This window comes from Rhinoraja longicauda, chromosome 32 (genome assembly GCF_053455715.1).
Source record: "Rhinoraja longicauda isolate Sanriku21f chromosome 32, sRhiLon1.1, whole genome shotgun sequence".
Classification (NCBI taxonomy): Eukaryota; Metazoa; Chordata; class Chondrichthyes; order Rajiformes; family Arhynchobatidae; genus Rhinoraja; species Rhinoraja longicauda.
In genome coordinates, this window is record NC_135984.1 from 2,326,644 (window position 1) to 2,345,654 (window position 19,011).

A 19,011-nucleotide genomic window follows, 5' to 3' on the forward strand; every position below is an offset into this window, starting at 1 on the left:
GGTGTGGTGTGCATTCAATGCACTTTGAAGATTCACCACTCTTTTTATTCCGTTTCTTTGTCTTTCATATTTATCAAAGTTATCCCACCCACTGACATGTTGGCAGGAGTGCTCTACGAAGTGGTGATGCAATATTGCTGCTTCAAAGATACATGTGTGGGTTTTAATATCTCTGGTATTCCTTTTAATATTTTCCCTTTCTCTTTAATCCTCAAATCTATCCTTCCTTGCAGTAGTTTCCACCCCCCCTTTTTCCTCTCCACTCAAGCATTTAGCAACTATCATTTATGTTGCTCGTTATAAACACAGTAGACATGCTGACCTTGGCACTTCAATGAGCCGGTGTAATGTGTTTGATTTGGAGATGTTTTTTTGTGCTGCGTGAGTCACTAAGTCAGTATATTTTGTTCACAGGACTTCAACAGGAGAACCAGATAAAGCTTCGGGTGGAGCCGGGACTGTTTGAGTGGACCAAGTGGGTTTCTGGGAACACGTTACCAGCGTGGATGACAGCAGAAGAACTCGCGGCAGCAAACCTGGGCACTGACTTAACCTACAAGTAGGAATTGGCACAGAAATCAATCACCAAATGCTCATATCCAGAAGAAAGAATGTGTAGGAAGGAACTGTAGTGGCTAGTTTACACCGACGATAGACACAAAATGCCGGAGCAACTCAACGGGGCAGCTTCTGATTAGGGGAAAGGACTCCTGCAGAGTACCCGGTCCATACACTTCACAATTATATCCATCCCACCCATGTTCCCTCTTAACCTCCTCTGCTCCAGCGGAAACAGACCTGGCCGCTTGTGGGGGGGGGGAAGGAGGGGGGGGAAGGAGGGTGGGAGGGGCGAAGAGGGAGGGAGGGAGGGAGGGAGGGGGTGAGGTGGGGTGGGAGAACAAAAGGAGGAGCTGGTGTGGTTTGTAACCTTGCCTGTGCGTAGGTGGCCACCATTTGTATACATTGGGCAAGCAAGTAATGAAGCTCCATCGCAGGCAACCTCCTGGTGAATCTTCTCTGCCAATCAGCTTGCTTCTATGATCTATCGTTCAATTCAATCAATCAGATGTGTGGTTTTCTCCACGCTGGGGGACTAATGATTTATCACATTGTTTATCATGTTTACAGTGTTCTATGTTTACATATTCTGTTGTACTGAAGCAAGTAAGAATTTCATTGTTCTATCTGGGACACACGACTATAAAACACTCTTGACTCTTGAGATTGCTGTTGTGGCAATAGACAATAGGTGCAGGAGGAGGCCATTCGGCCCTTCGAGCCAGCACCGCCATTCAATGTGATCATGGCTGATCATTCTCAATCAGTACCCCGTTCCTGCCATCTCCCCATACCCCCTGACTCCACTATCCTTAAGAGCTCTATCTAGCTCTCTTTTGAATGCATTCAGAGAATTGTCCTCCACTGCCTTCTGAGGCAGAGAATTCCACAGATTCACAACTCTCTGACTGAAAAAGTTTTTCCTCATCTCCGTTCTAAATGGCCTACCCCTTATTCTTAAACTGTGCCCCCTTGTTCTGGACTCCCCCAACATTGGGAATATGTTTTCTGCCTCTAACGTGTCCAACCCCTTAATAATCTTATATGTTTCGATAAGATCCCCTCTCATCTTTCTAAATTCCAGTGTAAACAAGCCTAGTCGCTCCAGTCTTTCAATATATGACAGTCCCGCTATTCTGGGAATTAACCTAGTAAACCTACGCTGCACACCCTCAAAATCAAGAATATCCTTCCACAATCAGAGGATGTGCTACTGATGTGCGTTAATGAGGTTGCACCACCTGTTCAACCTTTGTTTTGAACACTGCAAATGCTGAAGGTGCAAATGGCCCAGTCCTTTTCCCACAACCTGAGATGTCCCAGAGCCTAGGTAGACACAAGATGCTGGAGTAACTCAGCGGTTCAGGCAGCATCTCTGGAGAGAAGGAATGGGTGACGTTTCGGGTCGAGATACTTTTTCAGCCTGAAGAAGGGTCTCGACCCGAAATGTCACCTATTCCTCTCCAGGGATGCTGCCTGAACCACTGAGTTACTCCAACAACTTGTGTCTACTTTCGATTTAAACCAGCATCTGCAGTTTTCTTTCCTACACATGTCCCATAGCCTCTTGAGTTCATCTCTCACCACTGAACCAGTACAAAGAGTTTTCACCCCATCAGGCTGTGTCTCCGCTCGTCATTCATCTGGTTTTTGTTCCTGGCCGTCGCTAACTGGTATTTGTATGTTGCAGACCTCACAAACCCGCAAACAAACTTGGGATTTCGGAACCCTATGAGACGTACATTAGCAGGAGCTGCCAGGTGATGAGGGAAATCCTGGCTGAATGTAAACTTAAAGGTAACTCTTGCATTCATTGCCAGAGAATTGTCAGTTTTCTACTAACACTCTCCTCCGCCTAGTGGAGCTGGACCTCACTCTTAACGACTTCTCCTTCGACTCCTCCAAATCCAAGGTGTAGCTATGGGCACTTGCATGCCTTGGGGCCCAGCTATGCCTGCCTCTTTGTAGAGTGAGTTGGACAATCCCTGTTCCATGGGCCCTATCCCTGAACTCTATCTCCTTACAATTAGTGTCCCCTGACTCTCAGTCTGAAGAAGGGTTTTGACCCGAAACGTCACCCATTCCTTCTCTCCCGAGACGCTGCCTGACCTGCTGAGTTACTCCAGCATTTTGTGAATAAAGCAACATATTTGTAGTTGTTTAGGCAATGCCCAAGCAGCTGGTCAAGGGGTCTGGCAGCATCTGTGGAGGCAAACGAACAGTCAGATTTCAGGTGAAGACCCAGCATGAAAACTGTGTGTTTGTGTGTGTGTGTGTGTAAAGGGGAGATGGCCACTATAAAGTGGTGAAGAGGAGAGGCAGGAGCGAGCAAGTGACGTGTGGATCCAGGTGAGGAGGGGTTAACGGACGAGAGACTCAAGCTGCTGTTTAACCTATTATTCCTCCAGACGCTTGTGTTTTGCTCCAGATGCTCCTGGGTCTCCATTATAATCTGTAATTTGTGTTTCTGGATTGGTCAGGATTTCTATTGTCCATTGTTTCTTGCCCTCGGATTGATTGACTTTGCAGGTCAATTTGTGGCATTTTCAACCCCCTGGGCTGAGGTTGGGCTGATTTTCTCCATGGAGGATGTTAGTCAGGCCAGGTGGTTCTTGCAACAATCCAGCAGCTTTGAGGTCTGCTTTGCCAAGACTATTTGTTATTTTTTGTGTTCCAAAATTCTGCATTGCTTATCTGAATTAAAATTCCATAGCTGCCATGTTGAGATCCAAGCGTTGGTCTCTGGGTTGATAGTCCAAGCTTCTGGATCATAAAACTGATCATTTAACCGATGGAACACCACCGTACAATAAATCTGCCTTGTAGGATGAGAGTTGTATGTGCTGAGTGAACATATGAAGAAGCAGGAGCAGACTGTCTACACTCTGTTTGGTCTGCCATCCATTAAGAATATGGCAAATCCACTTTGACAGATTTTAAAATCCAAAAGACAGAAGGGAATATGTACAGGAAGGACCTGCAGATGCTGGTTTAAACCGGATAGACACAAAATGCTGAAGTAACTCAGCGGGACAGGCAGCATCTCTGGAGAGAAGGAATGGGTGACTTTTCAGGTTGAGACCCTTCTTCAGGCATTGGGTATTAATTGCAACCTTAAAAATCCTGACCAACTGAGGATCCAATGGCCTTGGGGATAGAGAATCCCAAAGATTTACAATCTGCATTGAGATTGTTTTCCTTATTTCAGTCTGGGGCTGATGGTCAAATCCAGTGCTGAGACATGCCCCCCTGGAGTGACCCTTGTGTTCATGAATTATCGAACATCAGCAAGCTGTGTTGCACAGCTGGATGCGTAATATCCGAGGGGACTATTTGAGAAGACCAGGAAAGCACAGCTGATCTTATCCCTAATGTCGTGAGCTGGTTCACTATCACATCACTGACTGTGGGCTTTGGGGACGGGCCTACCACTCCGACTACTGTAAAGGTATTTCACTGGCTGTAAGGGAATGTGCAGAGTGGTGAATGTGGACTGTGACGCTGCAAGTCCTCTTCCTTGTGCTGGATCCGACCCGAGATGCAATGTTGTTTTGCACTTCCCTTTCAGGTAACAACATTCTGATTGTCGCACACGCCTCGTCACTAGAAGCCTGCACCCGCCAGCTCCAGGGGCTCTCCGCACGCAATTCCAAGGACTTTGTGCAAGTGGTTCGAAAGGTGAGTGTGATTGTGCCTTCCAGCTGAGTGAGATAATGCTCTTATAGTAGCGTGGGAATAAGCCAATAACAACCACATTGGCATAGCCATCTTTTGTACAGTCTAAGCCCTTAATGTTTCTAATTATGTGAGATATCGGGAGGGGCTGAGAGCTTAACTGGGAGTGGGATTTAAGTATATGCGAGGGACAGCACAAGCCCAACATTACAGCCTATTCTGGTTAATTATCAGGCCATGGTTTCATCATCAGGTCAAAATCATTGGGCTTGGACACAGTCTGTGTGTACAGAGGAAGGTGGCAGAGGGAGTTTGGGGCAATTGTGAGGGAAATAGAAAGGGAATTTAAATCTGAACCCACTTCAACAAAGAAGGACAGAAATCTGGAAGTATTGGCCATGTGGAGTACTGTGGACTATTTTGGTTGGTTCAGTCACTGCTTTTCAGTACATTTCTTGCGTGCCAATCCTGTTAGTAAGAAAATAAGACAATTACAGTTCTTTAACTATGCAGCAGAGCACTCTCCCGATGTGGTTTGTACAGTACCACGTTCCCAGCTAGTTTTGTTTGTTACAACTAGTGATTTATGTGTGACTGACACGTGAGATGTGTTGCAAATGTGCAAGGAGATGTGAAAAGGCAATTAAACAAAAATGGCATGGAAACATTCAGAGTGGGACCAAGAAAAATATTTTATTGATGCCTGAATTGTTCTGCCCTGTTTGGTGGAAGTGGATTAAATACCACTTTCAAAATACAATTGCTAAATGTTGAGCATGATTCTTCATTGTGGTGCAGTGGTAGAGTTGCTGCCTTACAGTGCTTTCAGCGCCAGATACCCGGGTTCCATCCCGACTACGGGTGCTGTCTGTACGGAGTTTGTACGTTTGCCACGTGATCACATGGGTTTCTCTAAGATCTTCAGTTTCCTCCCACACTCCAAAGACGTACAGGTTTGTAGGTTAATTGGCTTGGTATAAGTAAATTGCCCCTAGTGTGTGTGGGGGAATGTTAATCATATCATATCATATCATACACATACAGCCGGAAACAGGCCTTTTCGGCCCTCCAAGTCCGTGCCGCCCAGTGATCCCCGTACATTAACACTATCCTACACCCACTAGGGACAATTTTTACATTTACCCAGCCAATTAACCTACATACCTGTACGTCTTTGGAGTGTGGGAGGAAACCGAAGATCTCGGAGTAAACCCACGCAGGTCACGGGGAGAACGTACAAACTCCTTACAGTGCAGCACCCGTAGTCAGGATCGAACCTGAGTCTCCGGCGCTGCATTCGCTGTAAAGCAGCAACTCTACCGCTGCGCTACCGTGCCGCCCACTGTGTGGGGATCGCTGGACTGTGTGGACTCGGTGGGCCGAAGTGCCTGTTTCTGTGCTGTATCTCTAAAACTAAAACTGAAAATGAAAGTTTTGTAAAATTAGCCGTAGAGTCATCAGCCCATCAGCCCAAGTTGTCCATGCCAACCGATACCCCATCCAAGATAGTCCCCCCTGCCGCTGCCTGGGCCATATCCCTCAAAACCATTCCTATCCATATTCTTCTCCAAATGTCTTTTAAATGTTGTTATTGTACCTGCTTTGACTACTTCTTCTGGCACTCCCTGAATGAAAAGGTTGTGCTTCAGGTTGCTGTTCAATCTTTCCACCCTCACCTTGAACCTATGTTGCCTGTTTCCTGATTCCCCTCCCCTGGGAACAAGACTCTGCATTCACTCTGTTAACTCTCCTCAAGCATTTGTACGCCTCCTTAAGAACACCCTTTACCTTTTCGCCTTCTGTGCTCCAAGGAATAAAGTCTTAGCCTGCCCAACCTCTCCTTGTAGCTCAGGCCCTCTAGTCTGGGCAATATGCTCGTAAATCATATCTGCACACTTTCCAGCTCGGTGGCATCTTTCCTATAAGCAGAGTGACAAAAACTCAACACAATTCTCCAAGTGCGGTCTGACCAATGTCTTGTGCATCATGTCTCAATTCCCTGCCTGATGAAGGCCAGTGTGCCAAAATCCTTCTACACTGCCCTGTGTGTTGTGGAAGAAAGGGGAGAAACTAATTAAAAAGTTGTTCTAGACCAACATTAGGATACAGAGGTAGGTTGCAGGTTTCAGAATTGTTGAGCCAATTGGCTCTGAATGCACCTGAGATTCAGGCACCTCACATATTTTCCTTTGTTCCTACAGATTCCATATTTGGGATTTTGTGCCTGTGAAGAGCTGGAAGATGCGGGTATATGGCAGCTGGTGGACCCTCCCATCCTACCACTCACCCATGGGCCCAATCATAGTTTTAGCTGGAGGGATATCTTGTTCCAAGACTAATGAAGAGATCCACCATCACTGGAAGATAGAGCCATTACTAGCATGTGCTTCCACTTACTTCACCTCCTTTCCCCCTTCCTCCGTACTCTGTATGAGCAGGTTCATTTCACTACCCTGCTTGGTATACTCTGCGACAACCATCTGAGTGCCCTGTAGCATTAATTATTTGATTGTTGTGTTATATGCAAGTTCACTACCTTGTTGTGAAGGACTTGCATTTATTTCATTTGATATCTTTAATTATGAATGAGTTGACGTGATTGCAGGACTAATTGTGTTTAGGTCAGGGCAAGATACAGTTCTGAGGCCAGGATTGGTTTGGAAATTGAGTTGATTTAAGAGAACCTAAAAATGGTCAAGAACTTCAGTCCGCTAATTTATTTTTGAATTGTGTTTGACACAGTTTCGCTCAGACGTGTGGTTTACTGGAGCAATAAATGGGGCATGTGAATCTATATAAAGTGTTTCAGAAGCAGCAGTAGCTGACATGAAACGAGTTTACTGGAGCAGTGTTAACTCCCACTCCTGTCCCATGTATCTAGAACTGTGGGACCTGGCCTTCTGGTCCAATTACATGGAACAGGAGGACCTTGCTTAACTCCAATCCTCTGGAATGTCAAGAGATTTTAATTTATTTATCCATGTTATATTTAATGGAAGCCAAATAGCAAACAGATTTGCAATTAGAAACCAAAGGAATTGCAGTTGAGATAATCTTGATCTGAGCCCACACCTCCACATATTTACAAAATGCTGTACTTCCACCCCAGTTAGTAGAACGGGGTTTATTTATTGTGCATTTTATGTGATTTTGTGAGTGCTATTTTCCTTTAAAAATCCCTATTCTAGTTTTTTGGATGTATTTGTATTGCAGTAGAAAACCACCAAATCTGCAGTCTACACTCCAGAGAGGCTGCCCTCAAAAGGAGTAATGTTCAGACTTGAGCCAACAATATGACACCACTGATTCCCCAATCACCTCTATATTTACAATAATTCACAATGGGATTGTGGAATAAATCTGAATGTTTTAACTGAGGTCTCTCAAAGGGCACTGAAATGATGGAGAGGGGCCGTGAAAGTTGCGTGATCACATGTGTCCCTTTGTGTCTTCATAGTCAGTTCCTTGATATTTTCCTTCAACATAGGTTTGTTGCCAAACTTGACTAGCAGATGCCTTTAACCTTCACCTACCTTACATATGGAGTCATCTAACGGGTGGAATGTTTGAGCTGAGAGCTTTGAGAGTGTTATGTATGCTAAGTTTTATTTAAATATATGGGTCTGCTTTATCCCTTAAAGGGCACTATGTATCTCCTCTACTTCCCCATTTTCCTTTTTGGCTAAATATTTGAAAGTTCACATTCTTGAAAGACAAAACTCAACGAAACCTTAACATTCAACCTCACAATGTGTGATGGTTTGTGTGTGTGGTTGAACCGTTTTTTTTTGTCACCAGAATAGACATAATGTTCTTCCAAGAGATTTTAACAGGATGAAAGTTTGACTGTCCTGGTGGTAAAGTTGAGTATTGCCACTTGTGTTTCTTGTTAAAATATTGACGTCTCTTAATTAGCAGACTCTTGTGTTTGGTGGATGTTAGTTAAAGGTGAAAGGAAGGCAGTTGGAGAGGTGTCGGGAGATGGAGATTAACCCTTCACCTCTTTGAAGTTTCTGAGCTTTTTGATTTCTCTGTACAAAACTGGAAATGTATAACTTTACATCTCAGAAGTTAGATCATCATGCTTGGGTATTTGCAGAATTTGGATCAAGGCATTTATATTTAGTAATCAGAACTTTAAATAGTGAGTGGACTGAGTGGAATTACTATCACAGTAATTTGCTATCATTGGTCTGCAAGATACCCATTTTCAAGCGCAAGTAAAGTAATGTTAAACAATTTATTTATTTTTCTCAGAACTATCCCTTGGAGGTTCTTCAAAGTATTCTGTTTGAGAATGACAGACCAAAAAGCAGAGTTTACTTTTCTTTTTATAATGTGTTTGTGTGTGTTTTCAAGTATCTAGCAAAAGGAAATGTTGAAATTGAATCTACCACAGAGAATGATTTTTAAAAAAAAGAACTTCCTGTGGATGACTATAGAAATATGTTGATTATTAGAAGTCAAATTAACTGAACCCTTGTCATGTTGAGCATGAATTCCATTTAATTTTCTAACCTGTAAGCAACGATATTTGAGGTTTTCCTCAGTTTACATGACAGCGCGATGGAGTACTATCTGCAATGGTCATTATTTCACCAGTCTATTCTATGTTACTCGCATAAGGTTGCCAACTGTCCCATATTAGCCGGGAAATCCCGTATTTTGGGCTAAATTGGTTTGTCCCGTACCGGACCGCCCTTGTCCCGTATTGGGACCGGGAGGCGGGTTGCTACGCAACCTCCGTTAGGCGAACACACTCCGTTAGCCTACACTGTCCCGGCCGACAGCGCCTATCGCCCAGGACAGTGTAGGCTAACGGAGTGTGTTCGCCTAATGGAGGTAACGGAGAAGGCAGGAACGGGGTACTGATTGAGAATGATCAGCCATGATCACATAGAATGGCGGCGCTGGCTCGAAGGGCCGAATGGCCTACTCCTGCACCTATTGTCTATTGTTGTGTAGCAACCCGCCTCTTGGTGGAGCGGGAGCACGTGGCCGCTGGTTGAGTGAGGTCACGTGGGGCGCGGGGCGGTGACGTCACCTTGGCCCGTATTTGGGAGTGAGATAGTTGGCAACCCTATACTCACATGTTCACAGTGCAAATCATAAAATGGTGGACATCTCGTATGCAAAATATTACCTTTCCCTTAAATCCCTTTCCTGTCTAGCAGGTATTACTTAACTGCCACATTGTATATGATATTATCTTTCCTCTATTTTCCACTTCCAGCAAAGACATGCCCTCAATGAAAGATTTCTGTGCCCTCCAGATTATGTGATGTTGTTACATGGAGTACAGAAAAGATGACACTCCTCAACGTGATTTTACATCAGCGTGCCCAACAGAAAATGACAAAGACTAGCCCCAATTTGGCCCTTCAGTGATTGTAATCACCATTGAGGGTAATGTGGAATAATATTAGTCAGTGTGTAAAATTGTAAAGTCCTGTGGGCTTCCTTTTCCTTATTTAAGACATTATCCTTTCTCCTACTGTGTAAATTCCAATACAATCATGTGTGAGATTTCCTCACCTCCAGGGTTGATGGTGATCATTTTGCTGAGTGTCCAGTTAGCATGAGTTTATTTAATAAAAAACTTTAGATAATTCCTCTGTCCCTCTCTTCCCCTCCCCTTCCCAGTTCTCCCTCTATCTTCCTGTCTCCACCTATATCCTTCCTTTGTCCCACCCCCTGACATCAGTCTGAAGAAGGGTCTCGACCCGAAACGTCACCCATTCCTTCTCTCCTGAGATGCTGCCTGACCTGCTGAGTTACTCCAGGATTTTGTGAATAAATACCTTCGGTTTGTACCAGCATCTGCAGTTATTTTCCTAGAATAAAAAACACAGGCCTCTTCTAATCTGAGAAGCCCAGTGGAGCCATCAAACTTCTATTTAAATGCCGTACAGCATACTTACAACTGTACCATTGAGCATGATTTAAAAACTAGGTCGATGTAATTCAACGAATAATGAATTGCAAAGGATAATCATGCTTCAGGAGTGTCAATTGTTGCAGCCCAATTAGAAAGACTGTTTCGTCATCACAAATATGCTCGAGAAAATGAACAGACATGCAAGCTTCTGTCTTAACCACTGCGATGACTTGCCTCTGTTGCTCATAGCTCCAAGCTTGATCCTCCTGCTGTCCATTTCCTGATTTTCACGAGTCCTGGGAATACTTTAGTTTGTAAATCCCAAATAAGAGCCAGAAGAGAGTGCAAAGATAAAGCCTGTCGAATGCTTGTGAGTCAGGGCTCTGCGCTTGTGTGTGGTAGAAAACAAAATGAATTAATGATGTATGATCCTCTTAGGCCTTCCTTTTGGTGTCGAACATTTCTTTCTGTTGGCACATCCAGACTGACAAATGGGGCAGGTCATGTCGCATGATAACTCATAGAACAAAATTAGCTGGTCCATTAAAAGAAATGTCCCTCCTTTATGCAAGAGGACCATTACCCAGAATTACACTACATTCGTCATTGACAGGAAAAGGGGAAATGCAAAGTGATGCAACTTTGCATGACTGGGAACAGAAATTTGGCAGCATTGCATCTCTCAATAGGTTCTATTTTCGATTAGATTTTCAATTCTGTTTGTCACTATAGGGCTGAATAATAGGAAGGATCTATAAATGGTGACACATAACAACCTGACCACATTGCTTCCAGACCAACTTGAATTTTACACCAGAATATTAGGACAAGAGTGAAACTTCCTGTCAGCTACTTCTAGAGTATCTGCCACCAGTAGTAGGTCCTATCCAATATTCAACACATTATAAAAAGTGGAATCAAATATCAAGCTCCAACAAACAGTTAATTAGAATTACAAAGTAACCCATTTTCAGCCCCAGCCTCTGTCACCCATTCCTTCTCTCCAGAGATGCTGCCTGTCCCGCTGAGTTACTCCAGCATTTTTTGTCTGTCTTCGGTTTAAACCAATATCTGCAGTTCCTTTCTGCACAACAAGTGTGGCAGTCATTTCAGAATTGCTTGCAGTTGATCATGTTTACCTTTGAAATGCTAAGTTGTGAGCTGATGTATTTTTGTTGCATAAACTCTGAGAGATGTCCTAATTCATTATATCTGGGGAGACAGGGACCTGTGTTACTTTCATGAGCAAAATATCCTGCAGTGTTATGTAGTTAAACCCAAATATACTGAAATTAAAAGCCAAATATTTAACACATTAAGCAATCAATCAGTATCTGAAAGAGAATAAGCCCTAAATTAGAACAATTAAGACATGCATGCACCCATTTATCACCTCATCACCTGACATGTTCATCTCTCTGAAATATCTTGCAATAAAAATATTTTGGGGCACAGTGACAGCTTTGCCAATAGAATTTGTGGGTAATTTGACCAAACTCCGATGTTGACTGAGGGAGCATTGGAGCACCTTCACTGGTGCAGTGGTGACTTTCAACAATACCTTCCCTCATGGTGTGTAAATAGCAGCAAGTGGCATTTGTCAACGTGACAATCAGCTGAGAATTCTTCAAAGCTTTTAATATTTTCCTCAGTGTTTGTATTTCCGTTTTGGGTTTTGAATGTTTTAAGTTGTCCTCTTGTGGTTTATAGCAGATGGATTTATCATAGTTTAGATCCTATGTCAAAATAGCAGTGTACTAAAGAAAGACTTCTGTACAGTTTAAGATTTTAACATATTAAAACCCTATTTATATATTTATCAAAATGATTTGGTGCAAATAAATGACAGGAATGATGGTGATACCAAAAATTCATATGATGCCAATGTTGTTTACATCTGCATTCAAAATGCATTTTGATTTAACAGTGAGCTCTAATCTTTATGTCTGTGATATTCAATCTGCATTGTACTCAGGAGTAAAACTGCTTTCTGCAGATACATTTTGAGTGGAAGCCTGCCATATCGGTTGAATTGCCATGGACACCGTCTAATTCCGTCATAGATCTGCAATACAGAGGGACGGGATGCATTATGTGGGTCAAAGAACACTTGTTTCGTGGCTGGTTTAGTTCTTCCGTGCCTCCTTCAGCTCATTCCCCCCTCAAGTGTCGGGGGTTATGGAGAGAAGGCAGGAGGATGGGGCGAGGAGGGAGGGATAGATCAGCTTGAATGGCGGAGTTGACTTGATGGGCCGAATGGCCTAATTCTGCTCCTCTCACTTATGACCTTATGTTGACTCTGACAAACTCTCTTCTTTCAACAACCCTGAGAGTGAAACTCCGCAAGAATGCGATTTTAATACAAATCTTCTATCTGTACAATGGCAGCAAATATTGTTTCTGTCACCAGTTCATTGACTTTGAAAGAAAAGTTGCTTGTTCATGTAACTTAGGGAAGGAATTACAGGTAAAATATCAGGAAGGTTAAGTCTTAATGCTTTCTTATCAATTCGGCATAAAGATAATCCACAATTAACAAATATTTAAGATGCCAATCTTAAGCATATTCTTAGAGGCACTATAGTTTTCAATGAGAATCTTTTTTTAATATAAATTTGCCAGATCAAACAAAGATGTTGCTTAAGGTTGTCAGCTTATTGCAACCATCTATATATTCTTAAGTATACTTCAAATTTTAAGTATTGGGAGGAAGGAAAATTTGTCCTTGTGAGATGATTTTCTCCTATCAATCCCAGTTGGTATTCATTTTTGGGGGGGGGGGGGGGGGGGTTTGGCACGTGTGTGCAGAATCGGTGAAAAACTTTGGCTTACCAGCTATCCAGTCAAATCAAACCGTACACAAGTACAACAGGGTGTGCAAAGAGAAAAATACCAGAATGCAGAATATAGTGCTGGTGTTATAGCGTTACAGTTACAGAGAAAGTGCAGAGAAAAAAAGACCATATGCGGGGCTCCATCTTCTCCTATTTTCCCCATTCTTAACGATCCTGAAATCATCAGTCTGCCTTCTCCACAAATATTGATCCAGCTTTAAAAAAAAAGATTTCTGCTGATCAGTCATCTAACAGTCTGTTCCAGATGCAGTGTTCCGTGAAGAAGAGGTGGAGATCTTTTTCTGGGATTATTTCCTGGGTTAAAGAATTTGTTTACATCCTTTCATTACCTCTAAGATCTTTGCCTGGAGCTCAGCTGTTTAGTTTCAACATTTTTTTCAGCTGCGCTGGATGATAGATGCCAGTTGCTTGGTGAGGGTTTAGGTATCGTACAACTTTGTGATCGATAGTTTGGGTGAAAGACCAGGCAGGATTTATTGCAGAAAGGATATCAATATTGGAATCGATTGCTAGAATGAACGATGGGCACTTGATTCATTGAATTAATAGAGGAACAACAAGGTTAGATCAAATTCAAGTCAAGTCTACTTTATTTGTCACATACACATACAAGATGTGCAGTGAAATGAAAGTGGCAACACCTGCAGATTGTGCTAAAACTACAAAACAGAATAGAATTATTTTTTTAAAAGACACAACACAAAAAATAAATTAATACAGTAAATTAGTCCCTGGTGATATAAGAGTTAACAGTCCTGATGGCCTGTGGGAAGAAACTCCGTCTGATCCTCTCTATTTTCACAGCGAGACAGCGGAGGCGTTTGCCTGACCGTAGCAGCTGGAACAGTCTGTTGCTGGGGTGGTAGGGGTCCCCCATAATGTTTCTGGCTCTGGATCTGCACCTCCTGATGTATAGATCCTGCAGGGGGCCGAGTGTAGTTCCCATAGTGCATTCAGATGAACGCACTACTCTCCGCAGAGCCTTCCTGTCCTGGGCAGAGCTGTTCCCAAACCAGATTGAGATGTTGCCGGACAAGATGCTCTCTACAGCCCCAGAGTAAAAGCACTGAAGGATCCTCAGAGAGACTGAATTTCCTCAGCTGTCTGAGGTGGTAAAGGCGCTGCCTTGCCTTACTCACCAGTGTGGCAATGTGTGTTGTCCATGTCAGATCCTCTGTGATGTGGACTCCCAGGTATTCAAAGCTGCTCACCCTATCCACAGTAATCCCATTTATCTCCAGTGGCGTGTACATCCTCGGATGTTGAGCCCTTCTAAAGTCCACAATCAGCTCCTTAGTTTTTGTGACATTCAAGAGGAGGCTGTTGTCCTGACACCAGAGTGCCAGATCAGCCACCTCCTCCCGGTAGGCCTTCTCATCGGTATCGGAGTGGTAGTATCCAGTATTGAATATCCTAACTGGATATTGTCCAAGTACAGCCAAAGATTGTAAAGGAGAAACACAATCACGGTAATATTCCAGAGGTGTGTGCATATTCCACAAAATTCAGCATGTAGAGAGATGTTAGGAAGATGTAGGTGGTATTTGATCAACCATTCTGAAATAATAATTTGTCCCGTTTGGAGATGCTTTATTTCATAATTATTAACAAATTCCAAAGAATGTTAAAAGTAAAATCCCTCCATAAAGGAATTCTTGTAGCTCAGAGCATTCCAGATTTTTAAAAGTTGTATTTTAATACTTATTGTGTTTGTTTTGCTCATGGTGGCATTAGATTTAGTGAATGGCAACAACAGAAGTGGATTCTGATTCTGAAATTGTCGCACTGTTGTTGTTTTGGTTTTGTGATAAACTTCTATGCAATCTAAATAACAATTTGCTGAACGCAGCACAAGTTTTGAGATATCAATGGTATTGTACCTGTCCAAAGAATCACAGGCCGACCTCTGCAATGTTGTATATACATTGAAGTAAGGATTAAACTACTATGGCTAAATCTCTTGGGTATAAAGGCATTTTGCAGGACTTTTTTTCCGATCCGAACCATGGCCTTTAGATCTGCTTACAGTATCAGGAAATGGAAATTGCCTTTTGTCTTTGAGAACAATGAGCTTTTTTGTTGAACCATGCCAAATGAAGCAATCAGAGCCAATTAATTTCTTTGGTCTCCCCTTGATAAACTCGCAGATCTTTGAAACCAATCGTGGGGTCAACCAGCTACTGCTTTGCAAGATGTTTAGTCTCCTCTTCGTTTAAACCGCTCCCTGTGCTCTGCACTATGAGCCTCGTTTTCCCATTTAAGAAGATATTTCATAGTGCAAATGTGATTGCATTTTACTTCTGCAGATCTGTTCATTTTGCTATCACTAGAAATGGACATTGCAATCGGAATTGAATTGTTGCTGTTGTACTTATACTTTAACACAGAAAGATGAGTGTCATAAATGTTATGCGATAAAGCCAGCAACCTATCAATTGTACACCATTTACTTTATGGTTTAATGTCCATTGCACATTTATCTTTGTACTTTAGTAGCTCAACTTCCTCTCCCTTTGTTGGAATATCTTCCCTCGGTGTAATCTTGCTAACTTTCTGTAGCATTGAGGTAGGACTGACTATGTGATTGTGGTTAGTTAGCTGTTCTGTTCTTGCCTGTATTTTGGGCAACTGTTCTTATTTTGAACTTTTGTTCAGTCCTTTAGTATAGTTAAAACAATGCTTGGCTACCAGAGCTTTGAGTATAATTGAGCTAAGTATGTACATCAGACGAGTGCTAACTATGGCACCATAAAAGGGGCTTTTTAAAAAACTACGCCAGTAGGATTATTCCAGCTTTCAAGTATTAGCTGAAAAAATTGACCTAGAAGTTTCAGAGGATTATGATGAAGTATTTGCCTCTCCAACTCAGGTTTGAAAGAAGAATTGTTTAGTTTCTTACTGTCACATGTACAGAGATACTGCAAAAAGCTTGTTCTGCATTCTATCAGGGCATACATCAGTATAATAGATTCTCTTCTGCAACAGCAGGCAGAGTCACCATATTCTGAAACCACCTTGCAAATTCCAAGTCTCTAAAAAAATCTGATTTTGACCTTTCTTTTTTCTTATGGGTGGTTATTCCTTTTTAACCAGTCAACAACTAAAGGACGTGAAATGCAGAAATGCATTGACAGGAAATGTGGTGGAGGCAAACTCGTTTGTATTGGTCAAAGGGAGCTGGATAAGTATCTGAAAGCAAAGAATGTATATGACTATGGGGGAGGAGGCAGGAGAAGTAGAGCCAAATTGGTTGCTTCTACATGGAACTGATAAGGTACTAGAATTACCTCCTTAATTGGCGTAACTATTTTATGATTTGGACATCATTATCTCTGTAAGAGTCCTGTTCAAGGTGAGCTCCATTTCCTCATTTCCCAGCCTTGTATTGTCCTACAAAGTCACAGCCAATTCAAACCTCTTGCTACTTCCCATGCAAGTGGCAAGCGCTGACTCTTCACCATGCATCTCACATATCTGCCTATCTTTCATTGGAGCAATGACCCTTAGTCCAGTGTGGACATGCAATGCAGTCGATGGCACTCATTGAATGCAGCTGTTGGACAGAAAACATGCTCTTCCAGTTCTTGTAAAAGGCAAGTGATAACATTCTGCGGTGAGCTCAACCATCTGCCCTTTCGTTGGTTGATGTGAGGAGAAAGATAACTTTTTAAAAAAAAGTTTATACCTTGTGTAAAATGCTACCTTGGATGGGCCCCATTTTGAAAACAGGTTTTCCAGTTAAGGAACTTATTTTTTGACTGGCACATGTGCTAACTGCTCTAGAATTCGTGGCCAATTTATATCACATAGCAAAGAATGAGAAGTTGGAAGAAATCGGTGCGAAGAAACAAATTGAAATTGGCTTGAAAATAACTTAGAAACTTTGTAAACAGCACTTCCCACACAAGTGGGTTTACTTAGCGTCAGTTAAACACCATGTTGCATTTCCTCTTGTTAGAAGCCTACACACAATATATTTTCCACGTTAGTTCAGTATTTAAATTGTGTCTTGATAGTGAGTTGACCCCTGTGTGTCTTGGCGTTCTCTATTTTCTCGTTTGTAGACAATATACATATGTGGATCATAAATAAATAAGTGACGACTTTCGTGTATATAGTGTACACACACTATTAAAAAGCCTGGCGCTTTTGTAATTATACGTCAGAAGGGTGGTGTGGGGAAGGGGAGCTAGTTCTTAGCATGTTATTGAGTAGCAATTTTGTTTGCAAATCTAAAAGGCAGGCCTCAATTCACATGTCAAGTTTCTTGTATTTCAAACAAATGCTTTATGTATTTAAATTATTGTTTCATTTTTATGTATTCAAAAATGTTTCTCAAGAATGTGCAATTTTTTTTGTTACAAACAACTGCCTCTAATTATTTACTGCTTCCTACTGTAAATTATGTTGCCAAATAAATGTTTTATTAGTGTTAACCGTCTTTGTTCTGAGTATATTTGGGGGTCAAATTAATTGTTTACTTGGTTAAATGTCTAATTATTCTGAGTCAGGGTGCCTTTAAGGAATTAATGAAAGCGAAGGGGTGTGGGATGTGGTGTTGCTGGGATTTCATTAAAACGTGATTCTGGACGTCTAAAAACTTCACACTAATCCCAGTGGGGTAGTCATGGTTTGTGAACCTCCAAACTTGAATGCGTCTGAAGTTCATGAACTGAGCAACACTGCTGGAAACGTGTCTGTCCCTGGTGCTGGTTATGAGAATCTAAGATTATGATAAAGTACGACCAGCACACAACATAACATTGTATATTTATGTCAGACAATTCATCTCAGTACATTAATGCAACTTGTGGCAACACAGATCACACTTCTTGTTATTGGCCTTTGGTCGCTCCTTACCATCTATGAAGCACAGTATAAAATGGATGCAAGGGGAGCATCGAACCAATTTGTGTAGACCAAATTCCTTCAAACACCAAGAAGTAGTCAATCATTACAGCCTAAGAGGCCAGTTGGCCTACAAGTCAAAAGTCTCTCTCTGTGAAGCAATTCAACCAGTCTTTATTTCTGTGGCCCTGCAAGTTATTTTTCCAATTTCCTTTGACAATCATTGTCTTTACTTCCACTACTCCCATTTACAGAGTTCCAGGTCATTAACACTGATGATGTAGAATATAAAAGAATGTTTTCCCCCATATCTCCTGTATCTCTTGTCGAATGCTTTAAATCTGTGACTCCCAGTCCTTGTACCATCAGCTAATGAGGATAGCGTTTCTTTTTGTACATTTTCTAAATCTGTAATTTAAATGAAAGGTGATAGTAGTCAAGAGAGAATTACTTTTCTGTTGAATAGTGCTGCAGAAGATATTAGACCTACTCAGGGGATGCTTCTTTAAACTGCAGCAGTCACTACAGTTTGGAAGTGTTTCATTAGCTGCAGGGTTTTGGAATAAAAACACAATATGCTGGAGTAACTCAGTAGATCGGGCAGAATTTGTGGTGAAAGAAACAAATAAGCTTTTAGGTCAATAACCACTCAAAAGAAAATAATCGGTGGATCGATCGGAAGTGTGGTAACGAAACTCAGACATGCATGACAGAAATGCTTGAGCTGCCTGGTCTGGACACTAAAAAGGCCATTGGAGGTGGTACAGTGGAATGGCAAATGGTACAGAGGTCTCACAGCTCCGGTGACTGGATTTGATTCTGACCCCTGTAGTATTTGCATATTCTCCATGTTTCCTCCCACACTTCAATGATGGTGCTGGCAGGTAGGTGAATCAGCTACCATAAATTGCCCCTGGTCTGGGTGAGTGGTGGGAAAATCAGAGGGGTGTTAATGGCCATATGGGAGAGGATAGGTTATAGGCTTGATGGAATTGCTTCAAGGAGCAGCATAGACAGGTTGGCCCGAATAAACCAATCCTGCCGTAATGAAGAAGAACAAGAACAGTACTTTTTTTCCCCCTTTTTCAAACAAGCAGGACTTCATGGATGGAAGGCTACATTTCTAGGTGAGGAAAGGGATTCAGCTGTAACAGTTGTTGATGGTGTAGGACATGAAAAGGTGTTATAAATGTACCT

General features: G+C 42.2%; 1 protein-coding gene across 1 annotated transcript in view; it reads left to right on the forward strand.

Annotated features, from left to right (window-relative positions):
- The window catches only part of LOC144608652 (ubiquitin-associated and SH3 domain-containing protein B-like), a 114,513-nt gene extending 101,635 nt beyond the window's left edge, over positions 1-12,878 (forward strand). Inside the window, exons 11-14 of the mRNA XM_078426630.1 lie at positions 415-559; positions 2,249-2,355; positions 4,127-4,236; positions 6,435-12,878. Of these exons, the coding sequence (XP_078282756.1) occupies positions 415-559; positions 2,249-2,355; positions 4,127-4,236; positions 6,435-6,572 (500 nt within the window). The 3' untranslated portion in view covers positions 6,573-12,878. The remainder of the gene's footprint in view (positions 1-414; positions 560-2,248; positions 2,356-4,126; positions 4,237-6,434) is intronic.
- The last annotated feature ends 6,133 nt before the right edge of the window (positions 12,879-19,011 follow it).